Consider the following 26549-nt stretch of genomic DNA (forward strand, 5'->3'; position numbering starts at 1 on the left):
ACGGGGGTGTCATCAGCAAACTTGAAAATCGAAATGGAGGGGAATTTGGCCACACAGTCATAGGTGTATAAGGAGTATAGTAGGGGGCTGAGAACACAGCCTTGTGGGGCACCAGTGTTGTGGATGATCGTGGAGGAGGTGTTGTTGCCTATCCTTACTGATTGTGGTCAGTGAGTTAGGAAGTTCAGGATCCAGTCACAGAGGGAGGAGCCGAGGCCCAGGCCATTTGACAAAGGGTCATCTGGATTCGAAACGTCAGCTCTTTTCTCTCCTTACAGATTTTACAGCCTTTCCTCTTTTGGCCTCAGGCCATTGAGTTTGGAGATGAGTTTGATGGGAATAAAGGTGTTGGAGGCTGAGTTATAGTCGATAACTAGGAGTCTGACCTAAGTATCTTTGTTATCTAGGTGTTCCAGGGTTGAGTGTAGAGCCAGGGAGATGGCGTCTCCTATGGATCTGTTGCGGAGGTAGGTGAACTGTACTGGATGCAGGTTGTCCGGGAGGCTGGAATTGAGTTGTGCCATGACTAACCTTTCAAAGCACTTCGTAACGATGGATATCAGAGCCACTGGATGATAGTCATTAAGGCACGCTGTCTGGCTTTTCTTTGATACTGGGTGATGGTCATCTTGTAAATGTAGATAGGGACCTCAGATCGGTGTAAAGAAAGGTAGGAGATATCTGTGAATAGCTCCGCCAGCTGGTCCATGAAGGACCTGAGTGCTCCCCCCGGGTACCCCACACGGCCAGTCTCTTTCCAAGGGTGGTCTCAATTTTAAGTGCCCGTACCCTGAGGGGGCTTGACAGGGTAGATGGTGAGATGTTTTGGCTAGTGGGACAGTTTTGAAAAAGGGCACATAGCTACAAGGTAGAGGGCTGGTCATTTAAAACTGAGCTGCGTGGAAATTTCTTTTCGCAGAGGGTGACTGGATGATTAGAAATATTTGAAGTGGAGATGGATAAGTATTTATGGTGGTGGTGGTGGTGGAGGCGAACTCGCTGGGGTCTTTTAAGAGACTTCTGGATGAATACATGGGATTTAATGGGATTGAGGGTTATAGATAGGCCTGGTAGGTAGGGATATGATCGGCGCAACTTGTGGGCCGAAGGGCCTGTTTGTGCTGTAGTGTTCTATGTTGTGTTAGATCGAGGAATTGAGGGCTGTGCGAAATGGCACAGGAACGGATTTGAGGCCAGAATAGATCAGCCATGATCATATTGAATGGCAGGGCAGGTTTGAAGGACTTGGAGGCCAACTCCTGCTTGTATCTCTTTTTGTTCTTGTGTATCCACTGACCAAAAAGTGAGCTGCTTAAACCCTCCAGATCCCAGTTGTGTCTTCTCAGGGAGTTTCCTGACAGTATGCAATTTCTGAGGTATATGGCAATGTCTGGCACACACATATCTCCCTTTTTGCTGCCTCACAGCTCGCTCAGGAAAGAGAAGGTGAATCTTGTTTCTGTCAGCTTCCTCTGCACTGACCTTACGGAGGAGATAAAGGATTCTACCTCTTCTTCAGTGAATCTGGGGATGAAACGGGCAAACCGGAGTAGCTCAGCCCTGAAGTCTAAACTCGAGGTGGTTCCTGCGGGGGTGACAGGGTAGCACAGTGGTTAGCACTGCTGCCTCACAGCACCAGGAACCTGGGTTCGATTCCCGGCGTGGGTTACTGTCTGTGTGGAGTTTGCACATTCTCCCCGTGTCTGTGTGGGTTTCCTCCGGGTGCTCCGGTTTCCTCCCACAGTTCAGAGATGTGCGGGTTGGGTGGATTGGCCATGGTGGACTGACACCCTTAGAGTCAGTGGGACTAGCTAGGGTAAATGTATCGGCCTGGGTGGGATTGGGCCTGGGTGGGATTGTGGTCAGTGCAGATTCGATGGGCCGAATAACCTCCTTCTGCACTGTAGGGATTCTATGATTCTTCCGCTCCAGGGGGCTGCCTTCAATGAGTACGTTAGAATCCCCCCTCCCCTGCTCAGCGCGAGCAGTTTTAATTTAAACCCTCTTTCCTTCTCTCAGTCCCCCCACTCTCTCTCTCTCTCTATCTATCGTTCCTCACTCCATCTTCCATTTCTGCCTCTCTCTCTCTCTCTTTCCCACTGCTCAAATTCCAGTCCCAATTTTTCCCTGCTCCATTCTTGATTGCACGTCCTCAATTTCCACTTCCAGATGTTTCGCCGGTGTTTTAAGATTTCTCTTTTCCGGGTTTCAGATGGAATTCCACCTCTGACCGCCTGGCTAAGCCTTTTTACTTCCTCAAAGGAGGGTGCCCTTAACACCTCGCCAGTTACTCAGCCTGTCCAATGAAAGCATTGACGTAAATCTGGGCGTTTTGGCACACTGGTCTCATCGGGAAGGGAATCGCGGGGTTATGGGGATAAGGCAGGAAAGTGGAGTTGAGGATTATCAGGTCAGTCACGGTCTCATTGAATGGCAGAGCAGACTCGATGGGCCAGATGGCCTACTTCTGCTCCTAAGCCTTATGTCTTATGGCTTTACCCCCCAAGAAATTAGTTATACTATTAAAATTGGTTTTGAAGGAACAGTTTACTCTTGTCAGTTAGCTGGAACAATCCAGGATACAAACCTCCACTTCTATTGCGATTGGGTGAGAAGGGGTGACCTGGTTCCCTTCTATTCAGTTGGTTACAATAAAGACTAAAGATTCTTCTTACGACAATATATCTTATTCATATCAGAATGTATTTAACTATTTGAGGCGACCTGATAGAGGTTTATAAGATGTTGAGAGGAATAGATAGGGTGGATTCTCAGAGGCTATTTCCCAGGGCTGAAATGGTCACTACGAGAGGACACAGGTTTAAGGTGCTGGGGAGCAGGTACAGAGGAGATGTCAGGGGTAAGTTTTTCACTCAGAGGGTGGTGAGTGAGTGGAATCGGCTGCCGTCGGTGGTGGTAGAGGCGAACTCGCTGGGGTCTTTTAAGAGACTTCTGGATGAGTACATGGGATTTAATAGGATTGAGGGTTATAGGTAAGCCTAGTAGGTAGAGATATGATCGGCGCAACTTGTGGGCCGAAGGGCCTGTTTGTGCTGTAGTTTTCTATGTTCTATTTAAACTGGGCAACAAGGAGCCAACCAAACAATGTATTCCTGAGTCACAGAAAGAGAAAATTTATTCATCATTAAACCACACGTGCCCACGCACATCAGAAATAAGGGAAGTGCAATGAAAAAGCTAAAAGAGCTTCTGGATAAATGTCCTTCAATTAGCCATGAGGCACAGACATTAAATGCTATGGCTGGTTTGGGATAACTGTTTTCCTGGATGTGGTCAAATGTAGAGGATGTACAGTGGCACAGTGGTTGGCGCTGCTGCCTCACAGTGCCAGGGACCTGGGTTCGATTCCCGGCTTGGGTCACTGTCTGTGTGGAGTTTGCACGTTCTCCCCGTGTCTACATGTATTTTGTCCGGGTTCGCCAGTTTCCTCCCACAGACGTGCTGGTTAGGGTGCAATGGCCGTGCTAAATTCTCCCTCGGTGTAGACGAACAGGCATCGGAGTTTGTCGACTACTGGAATTTCACATGAACCTCATTGCAGTGTTAATGTAAGCCTACTTGTGACAATAATAAATTTATTTATTTAATTTCAATCATACTGGTCCTCCACCAAGTGTGAAAGTACTTAGTTCGTGCTTTTTAAAAGCCTGGTAAATTTACAGGACTTTCTGTATGAAGCACTTGTTGGAGGCTAACCAAAGATATCTGTAATTTGGAATGAGTTTTAATGAAGTCTACTTTCTCAGGCTGAAGTTCATGAGTTCAGTGTTCACTGCATCAGAATGGACTCACCAAGTTCAAATTAATGTCGTTATAAAATGATAAATGAAAAGAATAACCCCTGTTAAAGGCGCCTTCACAGTGAAAAGTCTGACAACACCAGGTTTTAGTCCAACCTATTTATTTGATAATATACTCACAAGCTTTCGGGGTTAGAAGGGGCTAACCCCTTAGAAGTATATTATCAAATAAATAGGTTGGACTAAAACCTGGTGTTGTCAGACTTTTCACTGTGTTTACGCCAGTCCAACGCCGGCATACCCACATAAAGGCGCCTTCCACAGCTTCAGGACATAACAACACATTTTGCTTCCTATTAAGTCATGTTGAAGTCTAATCATCTGTTGTAATGTGGGGAATACAGCAGCTAATTTGTGCACTGACAATTCTCACAAGCAGCAACGTGATAAACTACCAGATAATAGGAAGGGGTCACCCATATTAACATAGACCACTACAGCACAAACAGGCCCTTCGGCCCACAAGTTGCGCCGATCACATCTATACCTACCAAGCCATAGAACTATCTGTAACTTCCAATACCATTAGATCCCAATATTAGGCAGGGATGAGGAGGAATTTCTTCTCTGAGGGGAGTGAATCTGCAGAATTCTTTACCGCAGAGGGTATGGAGGCTGGATTGATAAGTATGTTCAAGGCTGAGATAGACAGTTTTTAATCAGTAAGGGAATCAAGGGTACAAATAACAAAGAACAAAGATCAACACAGCACAGGAAACAGGCCCTCCGGCCCAACAAGCCCACGCCGCCATTTTAACATTGTAAGTGCCCTCGTCTACCTATGACCTTTGTCTATGCCTATTGGACTCCACAATAACGGAACCATAACCAGATTGAGGGACGACTAATTTAGGGACAATTTATTACCACCAATCAGCCTAAGAGCACGTTTTTGGGGTGTGGGAGGAAACCGGAGCACCCGGAGAAAACCCACGCAAGCATGGGGAGAATGCGCAAACTCCCACAGACACTGGCCCAAATCCCTGTATCTGCACAGCAAACAGTGACAGTCACTGAGCTGTCGTGTTGCCCGTCAGATGGTCCAGTTTAAGCACACACTAACGACGTGAAGCACTAGGCAACTCTTGAAGCAACATCCAAGAGCAGCCCTCACACGACCCACCGCGTGTATGCCCCTTGTTGGCCAACAAGGCGGACCGGTAGTGGGGATAAGGCGGGAAAGTGGAGTTGAGGATTATCATATCAGATCAGTCATGGTCTCATTGAATGGTGGAGCAGACTCGGTGGGCCAACTGGCCTACTACTGCTGTTATGTCTTATGGTCTTATGGTCATAATGGGAGTTCAAGGACAATTGTTTGCCAGGACATGGGGGGAAATCCTCTCCTGTTCTTTGATGTAGATGCAATGGGATCTTTCACCTCTATTTAAGACCTCACCTGGAAGATGGCACATCTGACTGTGCAGCTCGCCATCTGTGCTTCTTTCAGTCTACCCCCAAGCTGGAATCCATTTGCTAGCCTTTACTAAATAAAAGCAAATCATTGTGGATGCCGGAGCCTGAACACAAAAGAGAAAATGCTGGAAAATCTCAGCAGGTCTGGCAGCGTCTGTAAGGAGAGGAAAGAGCTGACGTTTCGAGTCCAGATAACCCTTTGTCAAAGCTTCATAGACAAGACTGTAGTCAGATGTTGGTTACAGTTCTTTCATGGGAAGTGGGTGTCACCGACAATGCCAGCAATTGTTACAAACTCTAATTACCCTGGAGGGTAGGTAAGAGTCAATGACATGGTTGTGAGGGGGGGGGTTACATGTAGGTCAGGCCAGGTAAGGTTGACAGATTTCCTAATATTTCCTGTAGGATATTTGTGAACCAGAATGGCCTTTACGATGATCGATGGTAGCTTGATGGTATTAGTGACTGGAGCTCACCTGCAGGGTTCCACATTCCGCTGATTTTCCTCTGTGTAGTTATTTTCTTATCAGTCTGACTGAAGTAATATTCACGTAAAGCAAGGGCAAGTGGAGTGAGGTGTGTGCTGATTACTCGCAACATTGACTGTGAGAGCCGTGCGCTCCCTCAGTATCCAAAATGTCAATATTAAGTTTGTTTCTACCATCTGAAGTTGATGACAATATATAAATTAATTATATATTAATTAATTAACTATTAATATCTAAGGGGTGGCACAGTGGTTAGCCCTGCTGTCTCACAGCAGCAGGGACCCGGGTTCAATTCTGGCCTTGGGTGATCGTCTGTGTAGAGCTTGCATGTTTGCCCTGTATCTGCTTGGGTTTCCTCCGGGTGCTCCGGTTTCCTCCCATAGTCCAAAGATGTGCAAGTTAATTGCCCCATAGTGTCCCAAGTGGTGTAGGTTAGATGGATTAGCCATGGTAAATGTGTGGGATTACGGGGGTAATGTGGGGGAAAGGACCTGAGTAAGATATTGGTGCAGTCTCGATAGTCCGAATGGCCTCCTTCTGCATTGTGGAGATTCAATGATTCTATGAAATGATTAAATGTTTTCTATAATTTGTTGTGAAATAGTTGATGTGTATTAAAATATATTTAATCTTATTCATGGGGTCATGGTTAGTGAACAAGTCTGATTTTAATTTTGTGACCCACTGTAGATTGTCTAAATGGGGTGGAGGAAGAGGGGAATCTGTGGGTGCAGATATACTCTCACTAAAAGTAGCAACAGAGGTTAATTAACACAGTAAAGAAAACACAGAGAATGCATTTGGTATTTCTAAGAGGTTACAATTCAAAGTGGAGATGTGTTTAACTGCCAGAGAACCTTGGTCAGATCATACCTGGAGTTCTGGGAATGGTCTGGTCTTCCCATCAGTGGACGGATATTGAGGTGCAAAAAAGATTGACTAGAATGATATTAAAACTGAGAGGTTACATTTCCTCAGGAGAGATTGGTCAGACTGGGATTTAATCCATTGAAAATTGAAGACTGAGGGGGTGATCTGATAGGGTCTTTGAGAATATGAAAAGATCATCAGGATCTGGCAAGACCAGACCAGACCAAAGAGATGCGGAGAAAAGACAATCACTAATAAACCCACTGGAATGTTCAAGAAAGCATCTTTACCCAGAGATCAGGGAGAGTATGCAACCTGCTCCCCACTTCCCGCTGCTTTGGAAAAGCAACCAGCATAATTAAGGACCCCACGCACCCCGGACATTTTCTCTTTCACCTTCTTCCGTTGAGGAAAAAGATGCAAAAGTCTGAGGTCATGTACCAACCGACTCAAGAACAGCTTCTTCCCTGCTGCCATCAGACTTTTGAATGGACCTTCCTGGCATTAAGTTGGTCTTTCTCTACACTGTAGCTATGACTGTAACACTACATTCTGCACTATCTCCTTTCCTTCTCTATGAACGGTATGCTTTGTCTGTATAGCGCACGAGAAACAATACTTTTCACTTTATACTAATACATGTGACAATAATAAATCAAATCAAGTCAGGTCACTGTGGATGTTTGAGGAAACAAACACAGGAAAGAGGATCTGGAGGAGGCTATTTGGCCTCTTGAGCCTGCTCCGCCATTCCATAAGATTGTCATTGTGACCTTGACTTCACTAACCCTAATCCTAACGCCCCTCCACCCTCCCCCCATAACACTCACTCCTGTGTCCACCACAAATCTATCCAACTCAGCCCAGATATAACCAATTACCCAGCCCCTCCACTGCTTTCTGGGGAAGAGAATCCACAGATTATTGACCCTCTGAGAGAAAAAAAACTCCTTATCTCAGTCTTAAATGGAAGGCCTCTTATATTTAAATGGGTCCCCGATTTCTAGAACCCCGCCCCCCCCCCCACCCGGAGGGGAAACATCCTCTCAGTATCCACTCTGTCAGGCCCCCATAAGATCAATAAAACTGAGTGGATACAGGCCCAATCTGTCCAGCCTTTCCTCATTAGATAACCTCCCCCTCGTACCGGGGATCGAGCTTGTGCACCAAATTAAACTGCCTCCTGTGCTAATATTCCTACTTGAGAAAGGAGACTAAAACTGTACGCAGTCATCACGAGATTTCCCTTCTTTTATATTCCATCCACTTTGCCACAGAGGTGAACATTCCACGGGGCTTTCGAGTTATTTGCTGCACCTGCATGTTGACACTTTGTGATTTACCTACTGGGACACCCACATTTTTAAAATTCATTTTCCAGGACCTGAGTGTTACTAGTTGGACCAGCATTTATTGCCCGTGTCTGAGTGTCCTCCATCCCTCTGTACCGCAGCATTCTGCAGCCTTCATTCCATTTAAATAATATTCTGCTTTTTTAATTCTTCCTGCCATGGGGCAGCACGGTGGCACAGTGGGTTAGCGCTGCTGCTTCACAGCTCCAGGGACCTGGGTTCAATTCCTGCCCTCGGGTCACCGTCTGTGTGGAGTTTGCACATTCTCCTCGTGTCTGCGTGGGTTTCCTTCGGGTGCTCCGGTTTCCTCCCACAGTCCAAAGATGTGCGGGTTAGGTTGATTGGTCATGCTTAAATTGCCCCTTAGTGTCCTGAGATGCATAGGTTAGAGGGATTAGCGGGTAAATGTGTGGGGATGGCGGGGTAGGGCCTGGGTGGGATTGTTGTCACCGTAAACTCGATGGGCCAAATGGCCTCTTTCTGCACTGCAGCGTTTCTGCGATTCAAAGTGGATGCACTCACATTTCCCCATTATACTCCATCTCACACACTTAACCAACCAATATCCCTAACTTGAAAACTCCTCCTAAAGTGAACTGAAAAATTAGGCTAAGGTATAGAACATAGAACATTACAGCACAGTACAGGGCCTTCGGCCCTCGATGTTGCACCAACCAGTGGAACCAATCTAGTGACCCTCTAACCTAAACTATTCCAATGTTATCCATGTGCCTATCCACTGACCATTTGAACGCCCTTAAAGTTGGCGAGTCCACAACTGCTGCAGGCAGGGCATTCCACGCCCTTACTACCCTCTGAGTAAAGAATCTACGTCACCTCACACTTTTCTGCATTAAACTCCATTTGCCACCTCTCGGCCCAGCTCTGCAGCTTATCTATGTCCCTCTGCAAACTGTAACATCCATCCTCACTGTCTACAACTCCTCCAACTTTAGTGTCATCAGCAAATTTACTAACCCATCCTTCTACACCCTCATCTAGGTCATTTATAAAAATGACAAACAGCAGTGGCCCCAAAACAGATCCCTGTGGTACACCACATGTAACTGAACTCCAGGTTGAATATTTCCCATCAACTACCACCCTCTGTCTTCTATCAGCTCGCCAATTCCTGATCCAAACTGCTAAATCACCCTCAATCCCATGCATCTGCATTTTCTGCAGTAGCCGACCATGGGGAACCTTATAAAATACTTATACTAAAATCCATATACACCACGTCAACTGCCTTACCCTTATCCACCTCTTTGGTCACCTTCTCAAAGAACTCGATAAGGTTTGTGAGGCACGACCTACCCCTCACAAAACCGTGTTGACTATCCCTAATCAATTTATTTCCCTCTAGATGATTATAAATCCTATCTCTTATAATTCTTTCCAAAACTTTGCCCACAACAGAAGTAAGGCTCACTGGTCTATAATTCCCAGGATGGTCTCTACTCCCCTTCTTGAACAAGGGGACAACATTTGCTATCCTCCAGTCTTCCAGCACTATATCTGTAGCCAATGACGACATGAAGATCAAAGCCAAAGGCTCTGCAATCTCCTCCCTAGCCTCCCAGAGAATCCTAGGATAAATCCCATCCAGCCCAGGGGACTTATCTATTTTCATACTTTCAAGAATTGCTAACACCTCCTCCTTATGTACCTCAATCCTGTCTAGTCTAAAAGCCTGTATCTCAGTATTCTCCTCGACTACATTGACTTTTTCCTGCGTGAATACTGATGAAAAATATTCATTTAGCGCCTCTCCTATTGCTTCAGGTTCCATGCACAACTTCCCACTGCTGTCTCTGACTGGCCCTAATCTTGCCGTAACCAGTCTTTTATTCTTGACATACCTATAGAAAGCTTTAGGGTTCTCCTTGATCCTACCCGCGAAAGTCATCTCATGTCCTCTTCTAGCTCTTCTTAACTCTCTCTTTAGCTCCTTCCTGGCTAATTTATAACCCTCCAGTGCCCTAACTGAGCCTTCACGTCTCATCTTTACATAAGCCTCCTTCTTCCTCTTCACCAGAGATTCAACTTCCTTAGTACACCACGGTTCCCTCGCTCGACCACTTCCTCCCTGCCTGACAGGTACATATTTATCAAGGACATAGGTCAATAGAGGGTATAGGTCAACAGAGGGTCAGTGGCAGACATTTAAGGGCATATTTCAGAATAGACTGAATACATACATTCTAATGAGAAAATAAAACTCAGAGTTGAGGACTCACAACCCATGGTTAATTAAAAAGTTATAGACAGTATTAATTGCACAAAAACAGATGACAAGTCAGTAGATTAGACAAAATAGATTGGGGCGGCATGGTGGCACATTGGTTAGTACTGCTGCCTCACAGTACCAGAGACATGGGTTCGATTCCTGGTTTGGGTCACTGTCTGTGTGGAGTTTGCACATTCTCCCTGTGCCTGCGTGGGTTTCCCCCGGGTGCTCCAGTTTCCTCCCAAAGTCCAAAGATGTGCAGGTTCGGGTGCATTGGCCGTGCTAAATTCTCCCTCAGTATATCCAAACAGGCACCAGAGTGTGAGGACTAGGGGAATTTCACAGTAACTTCATTGCAGTGTTAATGTAAGCCTTCGTTGGTGTAATAAATAAATTTAAAAGAATATATTTTTTTAAAAAGCGAAGAATGACTAAAAGATTGATAAAAATGCAAATAATTGATTAAAGGGAAAAATAGAGTTTGAGAGAAAGATGGCTAGGAATACAGAGATAGATAGGAAGAGTTTCTGTGGCTGTTGAAAAAAGTCAGCGTTAGTTCTATACTGTGAACCTGGAAAATGAGATAGTGAATAAAAGCAAAAAAGTAAATTACTGCGGATGCTGGAATCTGAAACCAAAGGAGAAAATGCTGGAAAATCTCAGCTGGTCTGATAGCATCTGTAAAGAGAGAAGAAGAAATAAAGAAGAAGAATAAATATCTTCGGTCGTGAGACTGTGGAACTCGCTTCCCCAAAAGACAATGGAAGCAGAGCCTTTGAATACTTTTAAAGCTGAGGTAGATAGAATCCTAATTAACCTGAGGGTGAAAGGTTATCGACAGTAGGCAGGAATGTGGGATTGAGGTTAAAATCTGATCAGCCATGATCATACTGAATGGCAGAACTGAGCGGTCCACTCTCGATCCTAATTTGTAGATTTGTATGTGACTTGCTTTCCAACCTACTTTTGTCTCGTCAGCAAATTTAGTTATGATACATTCCATTCCTTTATCCAAGTCATTAGCGTAGATTGTAAATAGTTGGGAGTCTCTGTTACCTGTTAGTTAATCAATCCTCTAGCCATGCTTGGACAGGCTTGGATTGTTTTCTCTACAGCAGAGAAGGCTGAGGGGGAACATGACTGAGGTGTGTGAGATTATGAGGGGTGTGGACAGGGTGAGTCGGGAGCAGCTGTTCCCCTGGATTGAGTGAGTCAATCATGAGGGGGCATAGGTTTAGGGTGAGAGAGAGCGATTCAGAGGGGATTTGAGAAAAAACCTTTTCACTCAGAGGGTGACAAAAATCTGGAATGCACTGCCTTGGAAAGCGATGGAGGCTGGAAATCTTACAACCTTTAAAAGATGTTTCCATGAGCGCTTGAAACATCGATACCATGGTTCAGGTCAGAAACTCCAAAGTGTTTTATGGAGCCCACCTGGAGCATAAATTTTGCGTCTTGAATTTGGCGAGGATAAGCATGAGATGGTTCATCTCAGGTATGATCCAAATGACTCACTAGGGAGCTTTTATCAAACAAAGTTTATTTAAGAATATAGTTAACATGTATAATAAGAACATTAACAAGAACTTTTATCAATTCCAAACAAAAACAAAACAACCATGATAATGTATAACCCTTAACAAATAAATTTAAAACGTTCCAATCAAACAAAAACTTCCTTTAGACAAAAAAAAACCCTTTTCACAGGTTTGGCATAGCAAAGACTAATGCTCACGTGATGCTGGAACTGAGTCCTTTGTATGAATGCTGCAGCTGTCTTGAAACACTCTGCACAGTTTCCCAGAAGACCAGGAAGAGGCTCTGGTCAAGCCACCAAGAGCAGATTTTCCACTCCAGGAAGGCTCTCAGCTAACCAGAACCTCCCAAATACAGGGGGGGAGAGAGAGAGAGAGAGAGAGACACTTTCAGCTTAATGTCCCTTCTAAAGTCAAAACCTGCAGCTCAGAACTGAAAAGGAAAGCTCCTGTCACCTGACACATAAACGTGCTTCCTCCAGACAATGCAGGATCATAAAACTAATTCCCAAAGTAAAAATAAACCAACCCCCATTTAAACCACTGAAGAAGCAATGAAAGGGTTCCCAGTAGATAACCAGGTACCGCAATGAGAGTTGAGAACCACAGAGAACATGATTTCAAAAACCCTTAAAGGTACACCAACGTCATAAACCAGGTAACTATAGGCTGGTGAGTTTGACGTCAGTGGTAGGCAAGTTGATGGAGAGGATTCTTAGGGATAGGATGTATGAGCATTTAGAGCGTTGCAATCTGATTAGGGATACACAGCATGGCTTTGTTAAGGGGAAGTCTTGCCTTACGAATCTGGTAGAATATTTTGAGGAGGTGACAAAAACGGTCGACGAAGGACAAGCCATTGATGTCGTCTATATGGAGTTCAGTAAGGCGTTTGACAAAGTCCCTCATGGTAGATTGGTTGAAAAGGTTAAGGCTCATGGAATACAAGGACAGGTATCTAGATGGATTGATAACTGGCTTGGTAATAGGAGACAGAGAGTAGTAGTGGAAGCGTCCTTTTCTAGCTGGAGGTCTGTCACTAGTGGTGTGCCGCAGGGCTCAGTACTGGGACCTCTTCGATTTGTAATAGAACATAGAACATAGAACATTACAGCGCAGAACAGGCCCTTCGGCCCACGATGTTGCGCCGACCAGTTAAAAAACAATGACCCACTAACCTAAACCAATCCCTTTTCATCCATAAACCTATCCACGGATCTCTTAAACGCCCCCAAACTAGGCGCATTTACAACCGCAGCAGCCAGGGCATTCCAATCCCTCACCACCCTCTGGGTAAAGAACCTACCCCTGACATCCGTCCTATAACTACCCCCCCTTAATTTAAAGCCATGCCCCCTCGTGCTAGCTTTCTCCATCCGAGGAAAAAGGCTATCACTGTCCACCCTATCTAAACCTCTAATCATCTTATATGTTTCAATAAGATCCCCTCTTAGCTGCCTTCTTTCCAGCGAAAACAACCCCAAATCCCTCAGTCTCTCCTCATAGGACCTCCCCTCCATACCAGGCAACATCCTGGTAAACCTCCTCTGCACCCTCTCCAAAGCCTCCACATCCTTCCTGTAATGTGGGGACCAGAACTGCACACAGTACTCCAAGTGCGGCCGCACCAGAGTTGTGTACAGTTGCAACATGACGCTGCGACTCCTAAATTCAATCCCCCTACCAATAAACGCCAAGACACCGTATGCCTTCTTAACAACCTTATCTACTTGATTCCCAACTTTCAGGGATCTATGTACACATACACCTAGATCCCTCTGCTCATCCACACTATTCAAAGTCCTCCCGTTAGCCCTATACTCAACACATCTGTTATTCCTACCAAAGTGAATTACCTCACACTTCTCCGCATTAAACTCCATCCGCCACCTCTCGTCCCAGCGCTGCAACCTGTCCAAGTCTTCCTGCAAACTATGACACCCTTCCTCACAATCTACCACACCTCCGACTTTGGTGTCATCAGCAAATTTACTAATCCACCCAACTATACCCTCATCCAGATCATTAATAAAAATTACAAACAGCAGTGGCCCCAAAACAGATCCCTGAGGCACACCACTCGTAACCAAACTCCATGACGAATATTTACCATCAACCACCACCCTCTGTCTCCTATCTGCTAGCCAATTCCTGATCCAATTTCCTAGATTACCCTCAATCCCATACATCTGCATTTTCTGCAGAAGCCTACCATGGTGAACCTTATCAAACACCTTACTAAAATCCATATACACCACGTTAACTGCCTTACCCCCATCCACCTCTTTGGTCACTTTCTCAAAAAACTCAATAAGGTTAGTAAGGCACGACCTACCCGCTACAAAACCATGCTATCTCCAATCAATGTACATAAATGACTTGGAAGAGGGAGTACGTGGTGTGATCAGCAAATTTGCAGATGACTCTAAGATGGCTGGATTGGCGGACAGTGAGGAGCAGTGTCTGGCAATACAGCAGGATATTGATAGGCTGGTATATTGGGCAGATATATGGCAGATGGAGTTTAATCCTGATAAATGTGAGGTGATGCATTTTGGCCGGAATAATGTAGCGGGGGGTTACATGATAAAGGGTAAGCCTATTAAGAATATAGAAATGCAGAGGGACCTGGGGGTGCGAGTGCACAAGTCTTTGAAGGTGGCAGTACAAGTGGAGAAGGTTGTGAAGAAAGCTTATGGTATATTAGCCTTTATAGGAAGGGGTGTAGAGTATAAGAGCTGGCGACTAATGTTGCAGTTGTATAGAACGTTGGTTAGGCCACATTTGGAGTACTGCGTCCAGTTCTGGTCGCCTTACTACCAGAAGGATGTGGAGACTCTGGAGAGAGTGCAGAGGAGGTTCACCAGGATGCTGCCTGGTATGGAAGGACTGGGTTATGAGGAAAGATTGGGCAAACTGAGGCTGTTTTCCCTTGAAAGACGGCGACTAAGAGGAGATCTAATAGGGGTATATAAGATTATGAAGGGTATAGATAGAGTAAACAGTGGTAAGCTTTTTCCTAGATTGGAAACGCATATTACGAGGGCCCACGGGCTTAGGGTGATGGGGGGGGGGGGGGGGGGAGTTATAATTTGGATGTTAGAGGGAGGTTTTTCACACAGAGGGTAGTGGGGGTATAGAATGCTCTGCCAAGCAAGGTGGTGGAGGCAGGCATGCTGGAGTTGTTTAAGAGTTACTTAGACAGGCACATGAGTGGGATGGAGATGGAGGGATATAGGAGATTGTTTTAAATAAGGTTCAGGAGCCTTGGGACGTCCCTGGGAATCAACTGATTCCTATGGACCTTCCAACATATTTTCTGGCTCACTTGTTTTACTTTGAGCTTCTGGGGATTCCCTTGAATGTTTGTATAAGGATGTGCATGTTATCGATGTTTTTCTCTTTTAATCCACAGGTGATTCAGTCCGCCTTGTTGTCCAACGAGGGGCATACACGCGATGGGTCGTACGAGGGCTGTTCTTGGTTGTTTTGAGAATAGCCTAGTGCTTCATGTTGTTAGTGTACGCTTAAACTGGACCAGCTGATGGGCAACACGACAGCTCAGTGACTATCACTGTTTGCTGTGCAGACACATGGATTTGGGCCAGTGTCTGTGGGAGTTTGTGCGTTCTCCCCGTGCTTGCGTGGGTTTTCTCCGGGTGCTCCGGTTTCCTCCCACACCCCAAAGATGTGCTGTTAGGCTGATTGGTGTAACAAATTGTCCCTAAATTGGTCTTCCCTTAATGCGGAATGCCATAAGCATAGACAAGGGTCATGGATGGAGGGGGGGACTCATAATGTTAAAATGGCGGCACGGGCTCGTTGGGCCGAAGGGCCTGTTTCCCGGGCTGTTTTGTTCTTTGTTATATATATCATTCAAGGATATGGGACACGTGCAGGAAAATGGGATAAGTGTGACTTTAATGGTAGTCATTGTCAGTACAGACTCGATGGGCCGAAGGGCCCTTTCTGTGTTGTGTGACTCTATGACTCTATGCTCATCAGTTCTTATCTTGTGCAATAAATATTCATGTGACACATTATTGAATGCCTTTTGGAAATCTAAATGCACTACCTTTACTGGTTCCCCTTTATCAACTCTGATACACCCTCAAAGAACGCAAGCATGATTTCCCTTACTCTGTCTGATAAGGTTAGGGTTTTTGAAATCCTCTGTAACTATCTCCTTAATAATGGATTCTAGCATTTTTCCAATGGCAACAGTTTTGACAAACTGGCCGATGGTCTCCTGTTTTCTCCCTCCATCCTTCTTGAATATTGGAGTTACGTTTTTCCAATTTCTAAGATCTTTCCCAAATCTCAGGAATTTTGGAAGATTATGAACAGTGCACCTATCCTATGGCCTATATGGACTTTGGCAAAACTTTTGACAAGGTCCCTTATGGTAAACTGGTCAAGAGTAAAGGCCATGGGATCCAAGGCAATAAGAACATAAGAACATAAGAAATAGGAGCAGGAGTAGGCCATCTGGCCCTTCGAGCCTGCCCCGCCATTCAATAAGATCATGGCTGATCTGTCGTGGCTCAGTTCCACTTTCCCGCCCTCTCCCCATAACCCTTAATCCCCTCTCTTATCAAAAACCCATCAACCCGCTTCTTAAAAATATTTAGCGAGGCAGCCTCCACCACTTCAACGGGCAGAGAATTCCAGAGATTCACCACCCTTTGAGTGAAGAAGTTCCTCCTCAACTCCGTTCTAAACCGCCCCCCCTTTATCTTGAGGCTGTGCCCCCTAGTCCTACTGTCTTTTTTGAGCGGGAAGAGTCTCTCCACCTCTATCCTATCCATCCCATTCATCATCTTATACGTCTCAATGAGATCTCCCCTCATTCTTCTAAACTCTAACGAGTACAAGCCTAGTTTATTCAGCCTCTCCTCATAGCTCAACCCCCTCAACTCCGGTATCAGCCTAGTAAACCTCCTCTGCACTCCCTCCAAGGCCAAAATATCCTTGCGCAGGTGCGGCGCCCAAAACTGCACACAGTACTCCAGCTGCGGCCTCACCAATGCCCTATACAGCTGCAGCAAGACCTCCCTACTTTTATATTCAATCCCCCTCGCTATGAAGGCCAGCATCCCATTCGCCTTCCTGACCACCTGCTGCACCTGCAGGCTAGGTTTTTGCGACTCATGCACAAGGACCCCGAGGTCCCTCTGCACCGTCGCCTGCTGCAGTTTTTCGCCACGTAAGTAATAGTCCTTCCTACCATTCTTCCTACCAAAGTGGACCACCTCACACTTGCCAACATTAAATTCCATTTGCCATTTCCTGGCCCATTCGCCCAGCCTATCTAGATCCTTCTGCAGACTCTCCACACCCTCCGCACAATTTGCCTTTCCCCCAATCTTGGTGTCATCAGCAAATTTCGACACCCTACACTCGGTTCCCTCCTCCAGATCATCTATATAAATGGTAAATAGCTGAGGCCCCAGCACCGACCCCTGGGGCACTCCACTAGTCACCATCCGCCAATCCGAATAGCACCCATTGACCCCCACTCTCTGCCTCCTATTTGACAACCAATCCTCTATCCACGCTAACACCCTACCCCCAACTCCATGTCCTCTGACCTTCTGCAGTAACCTCTTGTGAGGTACCTTATCAAACGCCTTCTGAAAATCCAGAAAGACCACATCCCCCGGCTCTCCTCTATCCACCGCCCTAGACACATCCTCATAGAACTCCAGTAAATTTGTCAGACACGACTTCCCTATATGGCACATTGGATCCAAAACTGGCTGAGAGGCAGGAAGCAAAGGAGTATTTCTGTGACAGGAACGCTGTTTCCAGTGGGATTCCACAGGGCTGAGTGCTGTGGCCCTTGTTATTTGTGCCGTACCATTCATGATTTGGACTTAAATGTCAGAGGTATGATCAGTAAATTTGCGAATGAATTGAAAATTGGTAGGATGGTAAACAGTGAGGAGGAGAGGCAGACAGCGCAGGAAGATATCGACAGGCTGGTCAGGTGAACAGAGCAGTGGCAAATGGAATTCAACCTAGAGAAGAGTGAGCTAATGCACTGGGGAGGGCTAACAAGGCAAAGGATTTGTGTGTGAATGGGAAGGCAGTGGAAGTACTGGGGATCAGAGGGAGCTTGGAGTGCACAGCCACAGATTCCACAGGTAGTAGGACAGGTAAATACAGTGGTTAAGAAGATATATGGGATACTTGCCTATTAGTTAAGGCCTAGGAAAAGGAACAGGCCCTCCAAGCCTACACCGACCATGCTGCCAGACTGAACCAAAACCCCCTACTCTTCCAGAGACCATATCTCTCTATTCCCAACCTATTCATGTATTTGTTCAGATGTCTTTTAAAACTCACTTTCGTATCTGTTTCCACTACCTCCCCGGACAACGAGTTCCAGGCACCCACCACCATCTGTGTGAAAATCTTGCCTCGTACATCTCCTTTAAGCCTCATCCCTCACAACTTAAACTTATTCCCCCTAATAATTGACTCTTCCACCCTGGAAAAAAGCTTCTGGCTATTAATTCTGTCCATGCTCCTCATAATCTTATAGACTCTGTCATGCCAGTGAGAACAAACCAAGTTTCTCCAACCTCTCCTCATAGCTAATGCCCTCCAAACCAGGCAACACCCTGGTAAATCTTTTCTGTACCCTCTCCAAAGCCTCCACATCTTTCTGGTAGTGTGGTGACGTGAATTGAACACTATATTCCAAGCACAGCCTAACGAAGGTTCTATAGTTGGCAACATGACTTGCCAATTTTTAAACTCAGTGCCCCGGCTGATGAAGGCAAGCATGCTGTAAGCCTTCTTGACTACCTTCTCCATCTGCATTGCCACTTTCTATGTACCTATATATCTGTACACCCAGATCCCTGCCTATCAATACTCTTAAGGGTTCTGCCATTTACTGTATATTTCCTATCTGTGTTAGACCTTCCAAAATGCATTACCTCACATTTGTCCAAATTAAACTCCAACTGCCATCTCGCCACCTAAAAATCCCCTCCAATTCGATTTTCAAGTTTGCTGATGACATGACTGTAGTGGGTCGGGTCTTAAATAATGATGAGACAGAGTACAGGAATGGACTGCCTGCTGTGATAGTGGAGTCATAAACTTCAGGAACTTTCCAGCGGTTATTGGATAGGCACATGGAGCACACCAGAATGATAGGGAGTGGGATAGCTTGATCTTGGGTTCGGACAAAGCTCAGCACAATATCGAGGGCCGAAGGGCCTGTACTGTTCTAACTGTGAAGACAGATACAAAATACTTATCCAAAGTCTCTGCCATTTCTTTGTTTGCATTTTTAATTCCTCAGTCTTGTCCTCTATGGGACTCATGCTCACCTTAGCTTTTCTTTTATTGTCTGTTTTGTATTTTTTTTACTTATTTTCTCTCATTCTTCAGTTTCCTCTTCTTTTTTGGACATCCTCTGCTGGTTTCCAGAATGTTCCCGATTTTCCAGCATACCACTAATCTTTGTAGTATTGTGCATCTTTTCTTTCAATTTGATTCCATGCTTAACTTTCACAGGGGACGCAGTGGCCTAATGGTATTATCGCTGGGCTGTTAATCCAGAAACTCAGCTAATGTTCTGAGGAGCTGGGTTCCAATCCCGCCACGGCAGATGGCGGAATTTGATTTCAGTAACAATAAAGTATCGAGAATTAGGAACCAACTGATGACCATGAAATCACGGTCAACTTTGGAAAAACCCATCTGGTTCACTAATGTTCTTTAGGGAGGGGAATTTGCTGTCCTTGCCCGATCTGCCTACGTGTGACTCCAGAGCCGCTGCAATGTGGTTGATCCTTAACACTCGGGCAACGAGGGATGAACAATAAACGCTGGTCAGCCAGCAATATTTATGAATGAATAAAAAAAGTACAAATGGGACATTATTCTCAGAGAGTCTTTCTTTCTTAATGTACATCTTTGATGAGAGATATGAAATGTCTCCTTAAATGTTGCCATTGCTTCTTTACCATCTTATCTTTTAACCTATTTTCGCAATCTACTTTCGCCAACTCTGTCTACGTATCTTTGTAATCGCCTTTATTTAAGGATTGGCAACAACCACAATCATCCACAACACCGGTGTCCCACAAGGCTGTGTTCTCAGCCCCCTACTATACCCCTTGTACACCTATGACTGTGTGGCCGAAATCCCCTCCAACTCGATTTTCAAGTTTGCTGATGATATCACCATAGTGAGTCAAATCTCAAACAATGACAAGACAGAGTACAGGAATGAGATAGAGAATCTGGTGAACTGGTGCAGCAATAATAATCTCTCCCTCAATGTCAACAAAACAAAAGAGACAGTTATCAACTTCAGGAAGTGTAAAGGAGAACATACCCTTGTCTACATCAATGAGGGTGAAGTAGAAAGGGTCGAGAGTAACAAGTTTTTAGATATCCAGATCACCTGTCCTGGTCCCTCCACGCTGACGCTATAGTTAAGAAAGCCCACCAACACCTCTACTTTCTCAGAAGACTAAGGAAATTTGGCATGTCACCTACAACTCTCACCAACTTTTACAGATGCACCATAGAAAGCATTCTTTCTGGTTGTATCACAGTTTGGTATGGGCTCCTGTGCTGCCCAAGACTGCAAGGAACTACAAAAAGTTGTGAATGTAACCCAATCCATCACACAAAGCAATCTCCCATCCGTTGACTCTGTCTACACTTCCCACTGCATCGGCAAAACAGCCAGCATAATTAACGACCTCACACATCCCGGACATTCTCTTTTCCACCTTCTTCCTTTGGGAAAAGGATACAAAAATCTAAAGCCATGGACCAACCAACTCAAGAACAGCTTCTTCCCTGCTGCTGTCAGGAAGACTTACTTTGCATTCAGTTGATCTTTCTCTACACCCTTGCTATGACTGTAGTACCACATTTTGCACCCTCTTGTTTCCTTCTCTATGAACGGTATGTTTTGTCTGTATAGCGCGCAAGAATGCTAATACACGTAACAATAATAAATCAAATCAAATCAAATATTTAAGATTAAGACACTAATTTCTGACTGAAAATTTTCATCCTCAAATTGCAAGTGAATTTGTGACCATGTTATGATTATTCTTACCAAGAGGATCCTTTACGACAAGATCATCAATTTACACATTCTCGGCTTCAAAATAACCAGTTCCCTGGCAGGTTCCAGAACATATTTTTCTGCTAAATTGTCCCAAATACACATTTTGAACTCATCTTCTCAGCTACATTTGCTAATTTGATTTACTCAATCTATATTTCACATGATTATTACTTTCTTCTCTGCCCCTTTTTTTTATCAATTCATGGGACATGGGCATCGCTAGTTGGGCCAGCATTTGTTGCCCATCCTTAGCTGCCCTTGGCATTTCTTGATTTGTACTCTGCCCTATAGTGTAGCTACTTCAGGGGTCTACAAACCAATCCCTCCAATGACTTCTTTCCTTTATTATTTCTTATCTCCACCCAAACAGAGTCCAAATTTTGATTCTCTGAACCAAGATCATTTCTCATTACTGTGCCGCTCTCATTGTTGATTAACAGAGCTACCATATCCACTTCTCTTTCTTGTGGTTCTTCTGAATTGTCAAATATCCTTGAAATTCAGATCCCAGCTGTGATCACTTTACCACCTTGTCCTTGTAGTGACTATCATCATACCCATTATTGCTATTTATACTATTAATTCATCCAACCTGTTATGACTTGCATGCATTCAGATAAAGAGCCTTTAATTCTGTCTTTAATTTTGCCATTCTGCAAAGTTTCCACAATCATCATTTACCTCACATTTTCAAAATCTTCCTCTAGTTTAAAAAAAAAGTTTATTTATTAGTCACAAGTAGGTTTACGTTAACATGGCAATGATGTTACTGTGAAAATCCCCTAGTCGCCACACTCTGGCACCTGTTTGGGAGAATTTACCATGGCCAATGCACCTAACCTGCACGTGTTTCAGACTGTGGGAAGAAACCGGAGCACCCGGAGGAAACCCATGCAAACACAGGGAGAACATGCAGACTCTGCACAGACAGTGACCCAAAGCTGGGAATTGAACCCAGGTCTCTGGCACTGTGAGACAGCAGTGTTAATCACTGTGCCACCGTACTCCAATGTCAGTGATGGAAACTACCGATCCCACACTGTACGCATCTATAGCTATATCAGTCAGGACGCTCAGTCACATTAAGGTCGAAACAACTTTTGGCCACTTCAACTTCACAGCTTTCTTTTCCAAAGAGGTAAAATATCATTCAACTCCAGCCACTCTAACTTAGGCGCTTAAAAAAAGATTTTTGTAAAATCCAAATTTTTAGTGGAATCAAACTCATCCTGTGAACCACTATCTCTCTGTTCCTTCTTTAATCAAAACTTTACTTCAGCCAGCTGATTCTGTTGTAATTCTTTCTGACTTTGAAGATCTCTATCTCTGTTTCGTAGGTGGCATGTTGGCACAGTGGTTAGCACTGCTGCCTCACAGTGCCACAGGGACCTGGGTTTGATTCCCAGCTTGGGTCACTGTCTGTACAGAATCCACACGTTCTCCCCGTATCTGCGTGCGTTTCCTCTGGGTGCTCCAGTTTCTTCCCACAATCTGAAAGACGTACTGGTTGGGTGCATTGGCCATGCTAAATTCTCCCTCAGTGCACCTGAACAGATGCCAGAGTGTGGCGACTAGGGGATTTTCACAATAACTTCACTGATTAATAAATAAACTTCAACTTTTTGATATCCCACCTTCCTTGCTAACCTCTCTTTCCCCGGCAGTCAAGTCCAAGCTTTTTAGTTTCTACTTCTTTCCCTTTTGCTAGTTTGAGGTTTTCCCTCTCTTCTTGTTCTATGTCAAGCTGCTTGATTTGTAGTTGAATTTTTGCTAACACTAACTATGATACTCTAATTTCAGATCTCTCCTCTTCTGATTCTAAATGCGGAATAATTACTTTAATGATCTCATCCTTATGAAATCCTGTCAATATTTCTCCATGCTCTGCTCACTCTCCATTTTAGCCTTATTTGAGGCTGATGGATGGCAGATGGCGTTTAATTTAGACAAATGCGAGCTGATGCATTTTGGTAAATTGAACCAAGGCAGGACTTACTCAGTTAATGATAGGCCGTTGGGGAGAGTTACAGAACAAAGAGAACTAGGGGTACAGTTTCATAGCTCCTTGAAAGTGGAGTCACAGGTGGACAGAGTGGTGAAGAAGGCATTCAGCATGCTTGGTTTCATCGGTCAGAACATTGAATACAGAAGTTGGGATGTCTTGTTGAAGTTTTACAAGACATTGGCAAGGCCACACTTGGAATACTGTGTACAGTTCTGGTCATCCTATTATAGAAAGGATATTATTAAACTAGAAAGAGTGCAGAAGAGATTTACTAAAATGCTGCCGGGATTTAGTGGTTTGAGTTATAAGGAGAGGCTGGATAGAGTGCGTCTTTTTTCTCTGGAGCGTAGAAGGCTGAGGGGTGATCTTATAGAGGTCTATAAAATAATGAGGGGCACAGATCAGTTAGATAGTCAAATCTTTTCCCAAAGGTAGGGGAGTCTAAATCTAGAAGATATAGGTTTAAGATGAGAGGGGAGAGATACAAAAGGATCCAAAGGGGCATTTTTTTCATACAGAGGGTGGTGAGTGTCTGGAACAAGCTGCCAGAGGTAGTAGCAGAGGCGAGTACAATTTTGGTTTTAAAAAGCATTTAGACAGTTACATGGGTACGATGGGTATAGAGGAATATGGGCCAAATACGGGCAATTGGGACTAGCTTAAGGGTTTAAAAAAAGGGCAGCATGGACAAGTTGGGCTGAAGGGCCTTTTTCCACACTGTAAACCTCTATGACTCTATTTCAAATAATCTATGGTTACATTTTCTCCTCTCAGAAAAGCCTTAGCAACTATCAAAGTCATTTGTGAATTCCAACAGTGAAAGAAACTTCATGCCAGATCCAGTTCCTATGGCCAGGTGTTCATTTGTTTAAAGATTCACACACTGCTCCGCAGTTCAAGGATTTCTGATCCTACAAGAGACAGTTTTTAAAAATTCATTCACAGGATGTGGGCATTGCTCATGAAATGAACATTTATTGCCCATCCCTAATTGCTCTTGAGAAGGTGCCATCTACAGTCCATGTGGTGTGGGTACATCCATAGTGCTGTTAGAATAGACTTCCCAGGATTTTGGTGGGGAACTTGCAGATGGTGGGCTCCCATGCTTTTATCTCCTTTGCCCTTCCAGCTGTTAGAGTTGCTGTTTGAGTTGCTGCAGTGTACCTTGTAGATGGTACACACGGCTGCCACTGTGCGTTGGTGGTGGAGGGAGTTTGTGAATGTTTGTGGATTGGGTGCCAATCAAGTGGGGCTGCTTTGTCCTGGACGGTGTCAAGTTTCTTGAGTGTTGTTGGAGCTGCACCCATCCAGGCAAGTGGGGAGTATTCCATCACACTCCTGACTTGTGCCTTGTGGATGGTGGATAGATTTTGGGGAGGCAAGAGGTCAAGGATTCCCAGCCTCTGACCTGCTCTTGCAGTCATTGTATTTATATGGCTGGTCCAGTTCGGTTTCTGGTCAATGGTAACCCCAAGGATGATAATAGTGGAGGATTCAGTGATGGTAATGTCTTTCAATGGCAGATGGTCAGATTGTCATATTGTGGGCAGCACAGTGGCACAGTGGTTAGCACTGCTGCTTCACAGCGCCAGGGACCTATGTTCGATTCCTGGCTTGGGTCACTGTCTGTGTGGAGTCTGCACATTCTCCCCATGTCTGCGTGGGTTTCCTCCAGGTTGCTCCAGTTTCCCCACACATTCTGAAAGACCTGCTGATTAGGTGCATTGACCCGAACAGGCACCGGACTGTGCCGACTTGGTGAAGTTTACAGTAACTTCATTGCAGTGTTAATGTAAGCCTTACCTGTGACTAATAAATAAAGTTTATTCTTTTCTTGTTGGAGATGGTTATTGACTGGCATTTCTGTGGCACGAATGTTACTTACAACTTACCAGCCCAATCCGATTTCCTTGTCTTGTGTTTTATTTTAATTGTAGGTGAAGGTGTGGTTCCAAAACAGGAGAACGAAATATAAACGTCAGAAGTTGGAGGAAGAGGGACCCGAGTCCCAGCAGAAGAAGAAAGGCTCGCATCACGTCAACCGTTGGAGGTTGGCAACAAAACAATCCAGTCCCGAGGACATTGATGTCACCTCGGAGGATTAGCGAGGGAGAAAGGGGGGGAGGTCAGGAGGAAGGGAAGGAGGGAGAGACAATGAAAGGGACTACAGGAAAGCACAGACATTTCCACCCAGTGTGAGGAGGATGGAGAAAACGTCAGAACAGTTTGGAGAATGACAACACGTGACAATCATCGAAGACCTTGGATAAGATTTTAGTGGAGATTGAATCTGAAAAGGAAATGCACTTCAGGATGTAGTTGGAAGATAGCAACGCTTCTCCTGTGACAATTAACCATCCGCTGTGTGTGTGTAAATATATAAATATATATTATATTAAAAATTATCTGAAAGAATAAACTTTTTTTTATTTATTGGACGTTCCTTTTTATAATGGTGACTTCAGCTGTGGGGAGTGGACAGAGGCTATGGAGATTCAAAGCCTTTGTCCCCTCAGGAGCTGAATATTTTGGGATACAGATGTTCAGATGGATTGATTTACTCCAGAAGGTGTTGGGACGTTGCTATTGTTTTCCGGGAGTGAGCTTTATTATTTCCCATTGCTCTTACTCTACAAGAAACGTTTGGCACAGTTTCCACTAACAGCCTGATAAAAATACATTTTGCAACATTATCGATGCATCCTTAATGTGTCATCTTTAAATGTGTTGTGGATGTCAAAGATCGATATGCAGGAAGTGTCGGAGCTGTCAGTCGTTTCTCGAGTAACCACAGCTCTTTATAATGACCCTCTGCTCCCCTAAACGGTTGACACTCACTGAAATTCAGTTCCACTGGCCAACCACATTTCCAACAATTCATCTACATTGTCATTCTCCCTGTGTGAGCTTTGCCAGTGGGAGTCAGCCTGGGCAACCTTCAGCTCACTCATACTGTCACACAGAGACACCACACACACAAACACACACACACTGTCACACAGACACCACACACACACACACAGTTACACAGACACATGCACAGACACTGCACACACACACACTCACACACACTGTTACACAGACACACACACATTCACTGTGCACAGACACACACACACACACACACTGTTACACAGACACACGCACATTCACTGCACACACACACACACTCACTCATACTGTTACACAGACACATACACAGACACTACACACACACACACACACACACTGTTACACAGACACTGCACGCACACACACACACAAACACACACTGTTACAGACACACACACACATATACACACACACACATATACACACAGACACTGCACACACTCACACACACACTGTCACGCACACATAGTCATCGCACACAGGCACACACATGCTTACACACACACAAGCAAGTCACACAGAGACAGACAGGCACCACACATAAACACACACATACAGAAACACACACATACATAAACAGAAGACACCAGTTACACAGAAACAGATGCCACAGACACAAACACCCACACCCACACACACACAGACATCACTCACACAAACATGTGCACACAGACACTGCACACAGTCACACAGAAACAGGCACACACATAGACACACACAAACAAATTCACACATTTTACACACACACACACACACACAGTCTTCTTTGGAAAACATGAAGGACCAACTCATCTCTGGCAAGTCTGCTCAAGCAGTAGGTCTTTCACTCTG

At 44.8% G+C, this 26549-nt stretch overlaps 1 protein-coding gene across 1 annotated transcript in view; it reads left to right on the forward strand.

The window, feature by feature from the left end:
• The window catches only part of emx1 (empty spiracles homeobox 1), a 50356-nt gene extending 25288 nt beyond the window's left edge, over window positions 1–25068 (forward strand). The window contains exon 3 of the mRNA XM_080182653.1: window positions 24764–25068. Coding sequence (XP_080038779.1) covers window positions 24764–24931 — 168 coding nt within the window. The 3' untranslated portion in view covers window positions 24932–25068. The remainder of the gene's footprint in view (window positions 1–24763) is intronic.
• The last annotated feature ends 1481 nt before the right edge of the window (window positions 25069–26549 follow it).

Source organism: Carcharhinus amblyrhynchos, unplaced genomic scaffold (assembly GCF_965287045.1).
Source record: "Carcharhinus amblyrhynchos unplaced genomic scaffold, sCarAmb.v2.hapA scaffold_77, whole genome shotgun sequence".
NCBI classification, from domain to species: Eukaryota; Metazoa; Chordata; class Chondrichthyes; order Carcharhiniformes; family Carcharhinidae; genus Carcharhinus; species Carcharhinus amblyrhynchos.